Source organism: Panthera leo, chromosome A1, assembly GCF_018350215.1.
Source record: "Panthera leo isolate Ple1 chromosome A1, P.leo_Ple1_pat1.1, whole genome shotgun sequence".
Classification (NCBI taxonomy): Eukaryota; Metazoa; Chordata; class Mammalia; order Carnivora; family Felidae; genus Panthera; species Panthera leo.
The window spans coordinates 4,184,583-4,198,586 of record NC_056679.1 but is presented as its reverse complement, the minus strand read 5'-3'; the positions used below and the strand labels follow the sequence as shown (position 1 = coordinate 4,198,586).

General features: G+C 47.5%; 1 protein-coding gene across 10 annotated transcripts in view; it reads right to left on the bottom strand.

Annotated features, from left to right (window-relative positions):
- Positions 1-14,004, bottom strand: part of TNFRSF19 (TNF receptor superfamily member 19) — a 93,542-nt gene that overhangs the window by 4,239 nt on the left and 75,299 nt on the right. For 8 of the 10 annotated variants that reach the window (XM_042930479.1, XM_042930560.1, XM_042930643.1 and 5 more), the window contains 4 exons: positions 8,629-8,793; positions 8,056-8,181; positions 3,897-3,999; positions 2,918-3,323 (listed from right to left, as the gene is read on the bottom strand). In XM_042930479.1, the coding sequence (XP_042786413.1) occupies positions 2,918-3,323; positions 3,897-3,999; positions 8,056-8,181; positions 8,629-8,793 (800 nt within the window). Of the gene's footprint in view, positions 1-444; positions 493-2,917; positions 3,324-3,896; positions 4,000-8,055; positions 8,182-8,628; positions 8,794-14,004 lie in introns of all 10 variants that reach the window. The other 2 variants (XM_042930717.1, XM_042930807.1) reach the window with 2 other exon arrangements.

The following is a 14,004-nucleotide window of genomic DNA, read 5'->3' as shown; positions in this document are numbered from 1 at the left end:
CATGCCTTAGCAATCTGAGCCTCACACCAAGTACAGACAAAAGTGCCACTGTGCATTCTGTGGTATAGACGTGTATCCAACGGTCACGTCGCACGTCTTAACTTCCACAATGTTAAGTGTCAATTACATCTCAAGCTGAAGAAAAGGGGAGAACTGAGGCTAAAAAACTGAAAATATGAGTGAATTCCTAGATAAGAATTTCAAGTTCCATTGAAAAGATATAGAAATAAATCACTAAAAGGGGGGAGGCTACAATGGCTACAGCTGTCCTTACGCGTTTTCCAAACAGGAATGCCGCGCTTTGCTGGATTACGAATGAGCCCATGGGCTCAAGGTGTTCAGTCGAGCTGACTAAACACAAACTCAAGGAGCCGGAAGTCCTCTGGTTCATAATACCAAGCTGCTGAACGAAAATTCTTTATGTGCAGTAAGGATGTTCCCTACCTTGGAGAATCAGCCTGGTAAGAGGAAATCCGAATTGCCTTCTGGAATCTAATGGATTGAACAAAAACAGAACTAGTTGAGCTAAATTCTTGGTCGACCCTTGAAACTAAGAGACTTATCTCCCAAAGATGCGCGGTTGTGTCTCCCTCCTGGTTGCTTTTGAAGATTAAGGTTCGCTCACTAAGCATCACACGTTCAGTAAGTGCAACCAAACATAAAGTGCTTTCCAGAACCTGGAAAAGATGATCTCTTAAATGGGCTCAAAGTATTGTTGTTGGTTTTGGTTATAGGGAGAAAACTGAAATGATTCACGTTTTAACAATTCCTTTCTTGAGTTCAGAATGTCTCGCTTATATTTACCAAATTATCCAGTGAGGGGACACATCTTGGAAAGCTAATAAAAACCTGTCATCACTAAATTACGTTGTGCAACCTGAACGGAATGTAACATTTTCCCATTCATTTTATACGTAATTATAACTTTCTTTTCATAATAATTTGGGTTGAAAGTATCTTTATGTAGATCACCATTACCTTGACAATTGTCTTTGAAAAGAAGTCAGTGCCATTATCTACACCAATCTTCTACACTAACCCATTTTACGTTCACGTAGCTGTAATAATAATGCTTACCAGCATCCCCCCACCTCACCAACAAGAGAATCAGAAAAAAGGTAGAGAATGCTTTGGTTCTGACACCACTCGGCATCAAGATGCTTCACTCCTTAGTCTTCGAATTTACATCACAAAATTGGGCGTGAGTTACACAATAAGCTGAGCGGTACTTTCATTGGCTGGCAATGCTCTGGAAAACCCGCGGTAGTCACTGGGAGCACAATTCCAGCTACTCCGCCTTGCCCCTGGCAACAGATATGTGGGGAAAGGTAGCAGACATTTGCGAAGGTAACACAAGCAAGTTCATGATCAAAACCAATTGACCTGATACACAAACTCGGACATCTTGTAATTTTAATATCTTAAGACTCCCAAGACTTTTATTTTAGAGTACTTGGAAAGGGCATCCGACTGGGAAGTTGGGGTTAGTTGCTAAAGGGGCGGGGTCTCCTTCTCCAAGCTGTTCTCCGCCTCTGTCACCTGCTCTCGGGACCTGTTGCCTCCTTCAGGCAGCTGGGTGTGCTCAGCCCCGAAGGTTTGTGAGCCATGGGGTCCATTCTTGGGACCTGTGCAACTTGGCTAACTCTTAAGTCTTTTCTTATTATTATCACGGAAGTCCTAAAAATGATGGGACAGCTCAAAAGAACAAGGTCAGTAAACACCTTCCTCAGCTACAGAGGTATGTATTTTACATTTTAAATGCCTAATTGGTTTGCTTTTTCTTCCCTTATCTCTTCTGTATTTCCTTTATTTGGAGAGAAACCACCTTGTTTTTCTCCAAAGCCAGCAAGTGTTTCCTGCGTAGAATTCCCTGTAAATTCTCTATAGAATTTTTTTGGTAGTTCAGAAAAAAAAAAAGTATTGCAGATTTAGATCAACATAACCTACATGCTGTTCTTGAACACATCTCTATTCACACTTTGACTTTAGGCTGTGTCTAACGTAATTAGACAAGGACACATCACCTTGTGGGAAACAGGCACGCGTCGAGAGTGCACCCACGTGCCAGAGCATTTTTCCCACAGGCTGCGTGTGCAGGCGGGGCCTTGTGGGGCCTGGGAGCCTTGCTGGTGCTGTGATTCTGCCCTTTTTTTTGAAGGCGGGCATCGTTTTTCCGGAAGACTATTCCAACAGCGTATGTGCTTTCACATTAGGGAAATGTTTGCAGACATCAAATCACGCTCGGGAAAGGCGACATCCTCGCCGAAGGGGAGAGCAGAGGTGGTGCCCGGGGATCCGTGATGCTTCTCTGCCTCCAGCCTTGCAGCAGGCCTGAAAGCCCCATCTCCCTGCAGTCACCACCTCCCCGCAACCCTGATTTTAAACCCTTGGTTCTAGAAGGTTCGTATGCAGTGTTTGGACCCAGATCACAACCGGCAATTTCCAACGAAACCGATCAAAGCACAGCAATCTCGAACACAACAGTGAACGAGAGAAACTTTGAGAGATCCAAGTTCCCATCAGCCCGACGGTGAATGAAGTGCATTTCAGTATTGGGAGTAAAGCATCACAGGGAAAATAAAGGTGAGGGGTGGTTTACAAGATGTTCCGAGACGGACTCCTCTCTCTCAGCCGGGAATGGAGCTAGGGGGTGCCGTGCTAAGTAGCTGGATTTATGAAGAGTAAGAGAACACAGCTGCTCAGTATGGCCTTATAGGGTAGCTGTTAGTTAAACCAAGAAACGACTCCTGAAATTCAATTTAAAACACATTCTCCAAACAGACAAGAACGAGAAGTTCCGGAAGACGGAAAAACCTTCTCATCGGGTCCCCCCACGTTCTACGGTGAGAGGAATCCCATCCCTCGGGCCTGGCACGAGTCGATGCCACGTCCTTACCGAGACCAGCCACTGCCTTACCTGCAGGGACGTCTGAGCGGTCAGGCCGATCATGTGGCCGCTCTCCTGATGCAGCTGGCTTCTGGCAGGCAGTGTAGCCTGAGTTAGCACTGATTCCGTCAGTGAGCTGTGAGGTCTAGAGAAATCAGCGGCATCTGTCAAGTTTTCAGGACGAGCTTGAATTGGAACAGCTCCACCAACTGAATCCTGACGACTGTCTGAATCCGAGGAGAATGAGCAGTGGTTTTCCGGACTGAGAGGATGAACGTCTTCTCCAGTGAGTTCAGGATCAGAGTCACAAAAAGAGAGGTCGTCACCACAGACGGGGTTCTGCATCAGAGGCCAGGCATCGGAAAACTCGCCACAGATGGACCTTGAAAGGGACCCGAAGAAAGTGGGCATGGTCTCCCCCACCGGACCTGCGTGTCTGAACACACATTCAAAAGATCTGTAACTCTAGAGGGAGGAAAAAACACCACTACCGGGCAATACGCCGTCTCTGCTTTTAAGTTTTCTGGATGGAACAGCAACCGATTAGGTCAGACTTCTAGTGTTTCCTTTGCCATAAACTCGCTTCAGTAACTTACTTTAACACTGAAGTTTCATACGTACTTCTAATCAAGATAGTTATTCTTAACCCGATGTCTAAAATATGGTTTCCTGGTCTTAACGGAGTTTCTTGATGGCTATTCTAAAATTCTAGGAGTAAATGACATGCTAACCATTACTTATGGATGACAGAAGTGTCACAGATCACGGACAGGAGAAAAAAATGAAATGAGTGGAGCATAAAGTGTGAAGGACACTGCACTGGGCATCAGTAACCTTGAGAGACTTACTTATCTCTTGCCAAAGATTTGTCCCTCTCTGATGTCCAGAATGTCACGAATAACCTGCTTTAAATGATCTCTCGTAGTTTCGCGGGAAAACTGGCAAATCAGTAGAGCGCGTATTTGCACAAGGGGACATAGAATCAGACGGATTAAAAATACCGAGTTACCTCTCCTGAAGAGTGGTCTTGGAATGCACTCTACAGCCCAGAGTCACCCGGTCGATGCTGCAGGCCTCGTCACAGCACAGGGACGGAATCAAGTGAACCGGCCCTGGGAAAGTCAGCAGAGGCGTGAGACACAAGGCGTTCTTCTGGCAACTTTCTCTTTAATACCAGTTCGACGTTGCTGTGGGAAATCCGGCCACTTCCCCCCTTGGGTGACTTTTTTGGAGAAAGGAAATGTGAGGTTTAATTGTCTCCCTCTTTTGTTACCTTACAAAAATGACCGAGCACTTCTGTGAAGTACCTAGAGTAGCAGCCAAAGCCAGAGAGACCGGAAGTGGCATGGGGGGCGCCTGGGGCCGGGGGTGGGGCGCTGTTGTTTAACGGGGACAGAGTTTCAGTGTGGGAAGGGGAAGGGGTTCTGGAGGTGGGTGGTGGCGGGGGTGGCACAGCGGTGGGAGTGTCCTTAATGCCACCGAACTGAACACTTGATGTCAGACTGATACATTTTATGTTATATATATTTTATTTTTTTCGTCTTGTATTACCCATATTTGTATTATTTCATTGCAGTTTAGCCCCAGTAGCACATATAGGTCTTGGGCCCTAGGATAAAATCAGCCATTTTATGGTACATATGTTTTACCACAAGAAAACGAGACTTGCGTGACGGTAGAAATAGCATGTTTCTGTTGAGTGGCCTGGCGGTACAGGACAGGGGCACAGAGATGTTCCAGCCCTCTCACACACAGACACAGACACACACACACCACACACATCACACATCTATACACACACCCCACACACATCCACATCATATACACACCCACACACACAATTATTTTTTTACTGGTGAGAATGTAACGTAAGGAATAACTAGATGTATGTACACAGCTTTACAAGCCATTTTGTTCACTGAGGCAGCTTACATTTTTGGTTACAAAGATAATAGGAGTTTATTGAAGAAAAAAATTATTTTAGGCAGAAGAGAGAGAGTATGAGTAGGGGAGACTGGTCGGCGGGGGGGGGGGGGGAGAGAGAGAGAATCCTTTTTAATGTTTGTTTATTTTTGAGAGACTGACAGAGCATGAGCAAGGGAGGGGCAGAGAGACAGGGAGACCCGGAATCCGAAGCAGGCTCCAGGCTCCGAGCTGTCAGCACAGAGCCCGATGTGGGGCTCGAACTCACGAACCGCGAGATCACGACCTGAGCCGAAATCGAGTTGGACGCTCAACCGAATGAGTTACCCAGGTGCCCCACAGGAAAAACAAAAAAACTAAGAAGAGTGGGATTAGATAAGAAATTTACAAATAGAGATTACCCCATCCTATAAACTGGAAATGAACACTGTCAACATTTGGTGAACAGCCTTCTAGACTTCTATTTACATACAAATATAATTCTGATTTTTATAGAACCACAAACATACTAAAGCATACAAAAAACACGCACATAGAAAAAGATGTGAAGAAATTATGTGTTTACATATATACATCTATACGTTTTTGCGTGTATCCAAAGTTTTCACGAGAAGTGACCTCTTTTATAAAAATGAAAAATATTGTGAAGTTGCTGTTTTCCTTTTTTAAAACGAATGTTAAGTATTGACACACAATTGCAAACCAGCACACAGTAGGACAGATACCTGCACACCTTTGCCTAGACCTCTATCTGCGCACATGCTGCTCTGAGCACAGGGAACTCGCCCGGACCCACTGCCAATCAGCTCAGCAGGTCTGTGTCATGCTCACCGCGAGACGTTTCAAAATTATTTAAAAGTAAAAGGTACTGCCATTCCTTTTCGAAACGGCTGTTTCCTAGGGCTCAAGCGGTGAAAGTGCCAGATAAGCCTGCAACTTACCTTGTGCCAGAAATTAAGAAAGCGCCAAGAGAATAATCGGGACGTGTCAAGATGACACATGAGCCACCCTGAAGGGACTTCCACTGGCCTAGGCTAGGAAGTTGTGAGTGCCAAGGTAAGTAATGGTAGCAAAGGAGCATCAGCCGTGGAAGAGGGTCCAGGAGTCCATGCTAATTCGTGTAAATAAATAAATGGGGAAGAAGAAGTTCTTTCTTACCACAGGAAACCAGCTAATGAATGTGGAGAGAATGATGGAATTATGAAACCAGCATCATGGTAATGACTGATGCAGGTAAGAACCACCGGGGGATGCTAAACTCCAGGGTGAAAGTTTGGAGGGTAATGGGATATTTACATGGTCTCAGAGAGTCTCCCAGAAGGTATTTGTCAATTACACAGAGAACAACAAGAATTTTACAGCAGCGAAAACCTGGCCGATGACACCTTAACGAAGGGACCCAAGTGAACCTGACCGGGAATGGGGCGGCTGCACAAGCTGTGGCTCCTGATATGGGGCACTGAGAAGGACACAGCATCGCCTCTGCGGTACTTGGGAATCCAGTCGTCTGGAAACAGCAGACAAATACTGGCCTGTGTCCGTCAAAAAGAATGATGTCACGACACAAAGAAAGATTAAGGACCTGTGCCAGATTAAAATCAAGTAAAGAGGTTTGACAACTAAGTGCAACAAGGTTATCTGGGGTTTTCTTTTACTGTAAAGGACGTCTTTGGGACAATTACGAAAATCTGAATATGCTCTGCAGATTACACCATAGCTTTGACTCAGTGCTGATCTCCTGATTTTAATAAGTGTGCTGTTCTGTAAGAGAACGTTCCTGCTCTTAGGAAAAGAATCACTGTAGCATTAAGGAGGAAAGGGATATCATATCTGCAACTCATTTTTAAGTGGAGATGAGAAAAATGTATACTTAGAAAAATGGTAAGGCAGCTGTGGAAATGAGATAAAATGTTAATATTTGGGGAATCTGGGCGAAGAGGGCGTGACAATTCTTTGTTCTATTCTTTCAGCATTTTTGTAAGTCTTAAATTACGGCAGAGTAAAAAGCTGAAAGGAAGAAGGCACTTCCATGAAAGCCGGAAACCCCGGTGAGCTGTACCAAACCCGGGCGTTAGCCGGGCGGATTCTCTCCAGGGTCGGCGTTCTGTTAAGATGGCACCAAGGCCATCTGACTGTTTAATCTCTCTTCCCCAACAGAAGTGCAAAGGAGGCAGAGTTCGCACAAAGCTGCGTTTTATTACATTTCACATTTCAGTGCGTCTCTCAAGAAACGACTCCGGCGCCCCGACTCCAGCGGTCGTGGCCCAGTTCGGTACCTGGGAACCCAGGGTTCTGGGTTCAGGGTTCTGTCTGGAGGCTCACCCAGCTATTGTCAGGAGCTGCCGAGGAGCCAACTATCTGTGCAGGCAAAGGCAAAAGTAGGTGCGCACATACCACGGACAGGCCTATGTTTTTATTCCCACCCCCCTGCTACAACAGAAGACAGTAAGGAGCAAGGCCAAGCGAGTCTGTTGAAAACTTCTACGCCACACGTAGAAACCCGGACCTGCAACTTCCTGAGAAGACAGACCGGACGGTTCCCGGAGTGTCAGCCGGTCTAAGTGGGAAACGCTCAGCTTAAGGAGTGGCTCCAAGGCCATCGAGGTCTGTGGGAAACCCTGCCGTCCGTCTCCCTCCCTGCTGTTCTTTAAGAAATCCTGAAAGACATTCATGGACACCTCCAAGCTCGGCTTGAATCCACCAGCAAGACAGGATACACACTCCTACTCTACAAAAGGACCCTGTCAGTGGCTCCTGGGTGGCTCGGTCAGTTGAATGTCCGGCTTCGGCTTAGGTCATGATCTCGCGGTTCGTGAGTTCCAGCCCCACCTCGGGCTCTGTGCTGACAGCCCGTCGGCGCAGAGCCTGCCAAGGATCCCCTCGCCCCCTCTCTCTCTCGGCCCCTCCCCGGCTCGCGCTCTCTCAAAAATAAATAAACGTTTTGAAAAAAGGATTAACAGAAGGTTGACATTATTTTAACTCTGTTGACCCAAAACAATAAAGGCAAATTTGCTTTTCAAAGTTGCTGAATAATTCTAGAATTTTAATGAGCTGCTTCTCTTCTTTTGAATACGTAGAAGGCTCAAAACACCAAAACCATCGGGAGACAGAGAATAACTTAACAAGATTAGCTGTGCTTAGAAAACGAAGCAGAGCTCCTCAGCTGTGGGACAAGCAGGGACAATTCTCTGCAGGGTGGGCGTCCCCGGGGTTCCCCTGACGGCCCCTTACCCGGCTGCACTTACCGCAGGTCTGGGCCGAGTCTCGGTGACACTTACAACACGGTCTGGGAGCAGATCCACTGAGCTGAGGTCTGTCAAAACATGACAGTTCAGAACCGTTGTACTGAATGTCCTGTGCTCTCAGAGACCCTACAGGGGGCGAGAATTCGGTCAGTGGGGACCATTTCCTCCGTAAAGGAGCCCATGAACACCATATGCAGACATGCACCATTCTGGCTCTTGTCTTGCTGAAGAAAAAGGTGGCTAGCGTTCCCATCTAAAAATACTTCTCCTCACACGGAGACACAAATACGAAGCAATTTGTCAAAGCTCACGCCATAGAGTACTTCTGTTGCCAGAACGAAGACCGACTTCCATTTTTGCCTAGAGGCACAGGACATGGCCGCCTTTCCCACGTCCTTCTACAGCGGTGCCCCTGGGGGACCGGGTGGCTGTGAGCCTGTTTCCACGTGTGCTCTGTCCCTTTCACAGCTCTTGACCGTTGTCTTGGTCAAGGCCCTCGGGGAGGCTCGAGTGACCGCGACGATAAACACACTTCACCCAGATGCTAAGGAACAGACAGAGCTCAACACTCACAGCTGGGTTTCTTCTCCATGAACTGCCTCTTACAATAGATGACACAGAGGACGAGCAGGGCCAGCAGGACGGTGGCCAGGGCGCTGCAGATCACGGCCGCCAGGGCTGTGTCCCGCGGGCTGGAGGCCGTGGACGGGATCTTCACGAGGTTGACCTTGCTGGTACCTGGAAACCACAGGAAGGGGATCAGCAGGCTCTCGACAACCCAGGAGACTCTGAGGTTTCCACCCGACATGGTGGTTGCCTTTAATAACGGCCTCCGTGCAAGGTAAGGAAGAGCCCAGAACACAGGGGGAGGGATTTCCAGGTGGCTCGAGCGTTCCCACCTCCCGGGTGACTTCTTTAAAACTACACCTCCTCCCGGTAGCCTTCCCGCAGCACTGTGGACACACAACCTTCAACACATCGTGTTGTCTGAATGTGCCTCTAGGCCCGCTGGGCCAGAGCTGTTGGGCAGCTGGAATTCTTCATCTTTCTGTGTCTCCCAGTAGTTGATGCAGAATATGGCACATAGTAGGTATGTCACGATTGTTATTTAATTGGAACTGGACGACCTAGATTTTCAAACGGCCTGAATTAAGGCGTGCTTTTTGGGGCAACTTCAGGGAAAAGCAAGGAGCTAGAATGTTCACAACCTAATAATAACCCCCAACTTCTGAGACAGTAAACATTTTTCATGCCTGGCTGTTAAATTACTGAACAACATCTAAATTTTGCAGGAAAAAAAACAATTCCTGTTATTATACTATGGTTGGGCAGCACTGTAATGTACGAAAGTGTCAATAAAGAGTTTTTATTTTAATTTTATTTTGTATGTTTATTTATTTTGAGAGAGAGAGCGTGAGGAGGGGAGGAGCACAGAGAGAGGGAGAGAGAGAGAATCCCAAGGAGGCCTGGCGTTGTTGTGCAGAGCCCGACAAGGGCTCAATCTCACAAACCGCCAGATCTTGACCTGAGCCGAAATCAAGATTTGATGCTTAACTGACTGGGCCACCCAGGCGCCCCGAGATTCTGCTTTAGAGGGTGGGACTGTGCCATGGTTAAGGGCTGAGATTCTGGAATCTCACTGCTTGGGTTAACCTCTGGATGTGCAACCTTGAGCCAATTAATCTATTGGAGTCTCATGCACGCCTCTGCTCTCTGGAGGGGTTGCTAGTAACTGTCCCCCCTATTGAGAGGACAAAATGCATTATCAGGGAAAGCGTGTAGAACACGTCCTGTACGCAGTGCTCTAGAATCATTAGCTCTCGACTGCTATCATTATTAATGATGATAATAATTAGCACTCACAGTTTTAGGGCACGGGGATGAACAAACATCTCAGGTAGCGCAGCCGCTTCGTAACTGAATTAACCGGACAAGAATCTGAGAGAGCCTGAAACCTACACAGAGGGGCAACTCCGCTTTCTCCTCCTCTGGGCACCTGACCCCTGAGTGAGGTGAGCCCTCATTCTGCCCCTTCAGATGCTCTCAGCTCCTTGGAGTCCCCCTGAGGCTGAGGGTTACTCCAGACCACTGCTGCCTGAGGGAAACTAACACGTGCCCCTCATGTTCGTTTAAGTTGTCTAGATGCCCTGTTAAAAAAAGAAAGAAAAACAGGGGCGCCTGGGTGGCTCAGTCAGTTGAGCATCCGACTCTTGGTTCCGGCTCAGGTCATGATCTCACAGTCGGTGAGATCAAGCCCCACAGCGATGGAGCATACTGTCAGCACGGAGCCTGCTTGCGATGTTCTCTCTCCCTCTCTCTGCCCTTCCCTGTGCTCTCTCTCGTCTCTCGTTAAATAAATAAACTAAAAAAAAAAAAGGTACAATTAATCTATTTTACCTAACCCAACATACCTTAACATATATGTATTCACGTATTCAATATAAAAATTGTTAGTGGCGTCTTTTACGCGGTGTATTTTGTACAACAATGTCAAAGCCCAGTGTGCCTTCACATTGATATGCCCATCTCCGTTTGCACTAAGCACATTTCGGGTGCTCCATAGCCACGTACAGCTAATGGCTATCGTCTGGACATCAACACTCTAGACGTTAAGGGTTGGCGTCAGTATTTGTGCGGCATGGCCCCTAAAGGCAAGCCAACTCATCAGCTGGTAACTGTCTTTCTTTCTTTCTTTTTTTTTTTTAATGTTTATGTTTGAGAGAGAGAGAGAGAGGGAGAGCAAGCATGAGCAGGGGAGGGGCAGAGAGGGGGGATGGTGGACAGAAGATCGGAAGCAGGCTCCTCCCTGGTAGCAGCGAGCCCGATGCGGGGCTTGAGCTCACGAACGGTGAGATCATGACCTGAGCCAAAGTTGGACGCTCAACCGACGGGGCCACCCAGGCGCCCCAGCTGGTACCTTTCTTCTGGTCCCTGGTTACACATCTGCCTTCCCCCATAAGATTGTTTTCCACTGTGTGACACTTGAGGGTAGAAACAGAAACTTCTGGGTTTGTAATGTTGAATCATAAAAACATGATAGCAGGGTGATCATCTGAGAACACTGAATCTTGGTATTTCTAGGCTCAGTGACTCTGGGGCCACCCTGATAAAAGTTTCTTATTGCCCGGTGGAAGGCACCTAAGCTATATGGCTTGGGCTTGGATGATTAGGAATCATAGTCCAATCAGACATTTTAAAGGATGTTTGCTCATAAACATGTTTAATATTCCTACCAATACTTACCACTTACAGCCATACAGACACCCTATAGTAACCCAATAGCAGGTACTGAAGTTTATCCCACAGCAAAGTACATCCCTGACCCGACAGAGATGGAATCTGAATCTGAAACAGCCTCTGCGGGTGGACAGGTGCACAAGAGGGTGTACGAACACAGGAACCGCTGGACAAACCACCCTGACCAATCGATAGCCGAACAGGAATTCGTATCCTACGCAAGGGACAGGGTAGGTGGCCTGCAGGGGAAGGGACCTGGGAGATTTGGCCCAAACGGTGAAGTGGTGGGAAACTGCCACCTCGCTCGTGCTTGTGCGCAAGGGGCTTGACTTCGGAGCGGGATCAGGTCCCCTCGCTTACCCTCTTCATCACGTAACACAGCTCCACACGACGCGGGGCTTTAGCAAGAGCTGTTGTCGGGATGAAACACGGCACGTGATTGGAGCTGAAGATCTCAAAGTTCCTAACTATGTAGCAACTGCCGAGTTAAGCGCATTGATTCATACGGTATTGGATATTCGGGAAAACCCTACTAAGACTTCAGGTTCCAGTGGAGCCCCTACCAGAACCTGCAAGTTCTTGCTTAACCTCCTTTAAAATATGTTACTCACCTCACTTGCCTTCACCTGACAGCAACTGTTTCCAACTTATAAACACACTAAAATGCCCCCGGTGGGGATTTTGAGTTTGGTGGTTGGTGACTCAGGATCTATTTTCCCCAAGCTAATCTTAAAGGTCCTATGAATACATATCTTTCCACAGTAGGGTATTAATACTGTAATTTCAGTGACACCGAATTGCCATAATAACTCAGTAAGCCCCCTCGCTAACATTTCCCCGAAGATGAACAAGAAAAATACGGTAGTTTTGCCTCTCAGTGTTTGACATCGACGTAAGAAAAGGTATCCTGCTAACTCCGACACCCCCTCAGAGAGGTCTCCGTGGGAAGCAGGGCTCTGGAAACCACATTCTGGATTTCTGTTTATATGTCCAAGTTTATGACAACAGTTACAGCAAACAAGCCATTTTGTAGGACATGGGCTCATCCTTTCCAGTTCCATCATCACATAGAGCAAAGCAGACGTAAACGTGGACGTTGTGGGAGACTGGGCCGCACAGCGTTTGATTTAAGAACAACCCCAGGGGCGCCTGGGTGGCTCAGTCAGTTAAGCGTCTGACTCTTGAGTTCAGCTCAGGTCATGATCTCACCGTTGGTGAGTTTGAGCCCCGTGTGGGGCTCCGCACCTGGGATTCTCTTTCTCCCTCCATGTCTGCCCCTCCCCTACTTGCATTCTCTTTCCCTCTCTCTCTCAAAATAAATAAACTAAAAAAAAAAAAAAAAGAACCCCAGAAACTCATTCACATAAGTTTCTGGTAAAAGTCTGTTTCCTTATCATTCTTTTTGAGTAGAGAAAAAAAAGGGGGGGAGGGGAGAAAGAGAGGGGGGCGTTTGGTACCAGTTATAGAAAGTGGTTTCTCTTACATTAAGTCCCGGTTAATTGAGATATTGCTGAGAAATTCTCAGGAAAGGCTTCATCTGCTACCAACTGAAAGTTTCGCTTTGCTGACCTGTGATTGCCACAATGATACTGAGATGAAAAGATTCTTTCCACCCGCGTGCCTTGACTACATTCCCGTCCACAGTTGACCAAGCGTACTGAATGCCTGTGAGGACTTTCACCCATGCCTTATTGGGATTCTGAAGAGTTGGGGACAGGAATGTCCACAGCCTTTGGAAAGTTTTAACTCTTCTGGAATACAAAGGCCTCTCTTACCCTAATTAAGTTATTAAATTCCACTACCATCTTAGCACTACCTTCTGGCAATTTACTTCAGAGCGAGAACTGTTTTCTTAGCCGAAATTTTGCTCTGTTAGGTAACTGCAATTTCATATCTACGTTTCCTTAGGCGTGCAGCTCAACTAACAGGCGCTGAGTATCTACCGTGAATAAGACATCCTACAAAGCATTAAATAAGCTGAAAGAGAATCTGAGTAGAAGAAAACGGAGGTCACCTATAAAGTCTGGCAAGGGTTTCTAGAGAAGTCCACGTTTACCCTCTCTGGAGTGCGACCAAGGTGCAAAACACCCAAGCCGCAGAGATACTCTGCCCGCACCCTACCCCCTACACAGCCTCAGAATGTAGCTGCAGAGACGCATATATATTGGAGAGATCTCTTCTCGGACTCTGACTACTCATGGAAAAGTCTTAGAAGAGGAACACTCCTCAGAAGCTGCAAGTCGGGAACTCAAGTGCAGGCCGCCGACTTCCCCGAAATGTGCTTCTCAGACCTCTGGGTGCTTGTAGAACTCTGGACGCTGCTAATGCACCCCCGGTGACTTCACTCCCTTGACAACTGGGCAGAGCCGGGAAAGTGCGCGGACAACCTGTGTCTCCCAGATGAGAAAACCAAGACTTCAGGTAATTTGCCCAAGGTGCTACAGCAAAGCGGGGACAGCTCAGGAACTGGAGCCAGGCCTTGGGACCCTTGCTGATGGACCACGCTGGTCTGTGGATGCAGGTAGCTTCTGAGTAACACATTCTCCCAGGGAAAGATGAAGCACAGTGTGGCTCGTGTCTGTGTGAAGGACGTGCTCTTGCCTGCAGGTTGAAACCAGCCGGGCCACGGAGGGATCGGGGGACTTTCTGAACAGCAGACTGCCCAGGCGTGCGTGAAGCCAGTTCCGCACGGACGCGTCTTCCCCCGAGAGA